The sequence below is a fragment of the Propithecus coquereli genome, unplaced genomic scaffold (assembly GCF_000956105.1).
Source record: "Propithecus coquereli isolate 6110/MARCELLA unplaced genomic scaffold, Pcoq_1.0 Scaffold173, whole genome shotgun sequence".
NCBI lineage: Eukaryota > Metazoa > Chordata > Mammalia > Primates > Indriidae > Propithecus > Propithecus coquereli.
Window position 1 is genome coordinate 4,717,901 of NW_012141969.1, and position 2,733 is coordinate 4,720,633.

Below are 2,733 nucleotides of genomic sequence, written 5' to 3' on the forward strand. Positions count from 1 at the left end.
ATTTTAATAAAATTAACTTGCTGTTTATTTGGAGTTGGGAAAGAAATATCTAAAACCCCTCTTAAGTGTTTAACTCCATGTGCATTTTGGTCCCAAAGATATCCTTACCTGTCTCAGCACGGTGTCATGTAGAGTACAATGAAAGGGCACCACCTTTCTGGGGAGGTATGTAGGGAGCCTTTCATACATGTAGACACAAAGCATGAGCATCAGGATTGGATTTGCGTCACAGATGTCAATGGCCTAGTTTCAAAGAAGAGAAATGGAAATCAGAGGATTTATTAGTTAGAGTTCTCCAGAGGGACAGAACCAATAGGATATATATATATGAACGGGAATTTCTTAGGGAGACTTGGTCATAAGATAACAAAGGCAAAGGCCCCCAATGGGCTATCTGCAAACTGGAAAATGAGAGAAGCCAACAGTGGCTCCTGGGGAGGATGGTAGTGTGGCTCAGTATAATTCCATAAGTTTCAAAACCAGGGAAGCTAACGGTACAGCTCCTAATCTGAGGCCAAAGTCCCAAGAGCCCCCAGGAGACTATTGGTGCAAGTCCCAGACTCCAAAGGCTGAAGAACCTGGAGTCTCATGTTCAAGGGTAGGAGAAGAAAAAGGCACCTTGCTCCTGAATGGAGAGAAAGATCAGGGCAAAGAAAAAAATCAAGCACGCTGAATGTCCTCCCTTCTGCCTGCTTTGTTCTAGCCATGCCCACAGCAGACTGGATAGTGTCTGCACACAATGAGAGCAAGTCTTTCTCTCTCAGTCCACTGATTCATGCATCCATCTTCTCTGAAAACACCCTCATAGACACACCCACAAACAATTCTTCACCAGCTATCTGGCATCCCTCAATACAGTCAAGTTGATACATAATACTATATTAACTGCCACAGAGGATATCTGGATAAACTATATAAAAAGAGGAAAAGCATAGTACAACAATTTTTTTACTCTATCATAGATGATATTTTTATTTTGTTTTCTGTTTATTGCTGGTACATTGAAATGTAATTAATTTTTATATTATTATATTCAGTAAACCGCTACGCTCATTAATTTCAAATGTTTTAAAATATTTCTGATTGACAATGACACTGAAATGTAGTGACAGCAAACAGAATATTGCTCTGAATCAGAAGGGTTTGACCTATGTGTTAAAAGACAAATTAAATGTGTTCTAAGTAGAATACTCAGCTTACGGCCTCAAAGACTCCATAAAAGTTAGTCAGAGCTCCAAACACTATACACTAGGAATAATGACTAATGTGACTAAGATGCCATTCTTTAATGCAGTACAAGGAAAATGGCAAATAGACAAACTCCTGAAGTAAAAGAAAGCAAGAGATTTTAAAGCAAAAGCCCAGAGGAGGCAATGATCCATTAAATGGGCCTTAAAGAATGCTTGGATGTTTAATATGGTGTGGTTGGTGTGAGGAAAAGAGTGTGTTCTATCAGAAAGGCCAAGTACTACAGGGCAAGGATATAGAGAAGTATAGTATTCTCTCAGAAAAGAAGAAGTACAATTTGGATAAAGCATGAGAGAAGAGGGGACAAGTAGTAGGAGAAAAGACTGAGGAAGGCTGAGCTACATTGTGGAAGTCTTGGATGCCAGGATGAGAGACTTGGTTTCTGAACAAGGAATAACATGGTAAGAGTGACAATTCAGGCATATCAGGAAGGAGGTGGTTGGGGGAGTATAATACTTTTCCCAGAACACACAAATAATAAGGCCAAAGATATAATTGTACTAAGACACAAGGTAACTTAGTACTCTAATTAATTTGAAGCCAAAAAGTAGAGTCAAGAGCATAAGGAAGGATTCTTTCTATCAGTTTATGTAGTGTCTGTGATCTCTTAGAAAAAGGTGGAGGTAGTGGGGGAGAATTATTCACAGCAGAGAAATGCTGGGATTGGTGTGAGGGAGGGATTAAAAGACAAACAAAACACCACTAATAAATAAGGAACTCTGTCATTGTCAATATATAGAAAGTTCTATGCACTTCCATGAAATGGAAATGAAGATCTGCTATGCCTTAATGGCACATATTTGAGTTAGCAACTGAAAATGATCCAAGCCTGGCCTGGAAATGAAAATTGTGTGAGAGCTGAGGAGACCTAATGCGTTGTGCGCAACTAATGCACTTGATTTTGAAATTTGGCAGCGGTTTATAGAGAATAATGACAGCCCCTCCGGTCAGCTGCTAGTCCACATTTCCTCATACACTCTTATTCTTCCTTGAAAGACGGAAGTGCTTGCTCCTTCTTGTTTTTTCAATTAGCACTAAGGCTTACCACTGAAGGTGCCTGGGGAGGTGATCAATAGTTCAAAATCAGAAAATTGGCCTACCTTAGCAGGGTAGAAAGCTGCCTGTGAGTGTGATTTGAGGAAAACTTGCAAATATACCAGGACCCAAAGTTTATCATCAGTATTTTGTGGTCTCATTCTTCAATAAAGGCAATATTGTGATCAATAGATGTAGGAAAATGGTTTAAAGAAAGAAGAAAATCAAAAACGAAGTACAGAGTTTAATTGTTGCATTTGCTTTTGAAGCCTGAGAAGGTTAATTTCAAAGTGCAGAATATGGCTATGTTGGTCCCTGTGTGATGGACCAGCCTATGGTGTGATCAGAAGACGATGATCTAGAGTGAGGGGAGGTGTACTTGCTGGGGAAAGGGGAGCACCAGTGGCAGAACACATTGGGCTCAAGTCTGGGGTCAAAGTCTTTTGAACC

The 2,733-nt window shown here is 39.9% G+C and overlaps 1 protein-coding gene across 1 annotated transcript in view; it reads right to left on the reverse strand.

Moving 5' to 3' along the window:
* The window catches only part of CFAP47 (cilia and flagella associated protein 47), a 573,852-nt gene that overhangs the window by 297,644 nt on the left and 273,475 nt on the right, over window positions 1-2,733 (reverse strand). Inside the window, exon 32 of the mRNA XM_012642083.1 lies at window positions 109-243. Coding sequence (XP_012497537.1) covers window positions 109-243 — 135 coding nt within the window. The remainder of the gene's footprint in view (window positions 1-108; window positions 244-2,733) is intronic.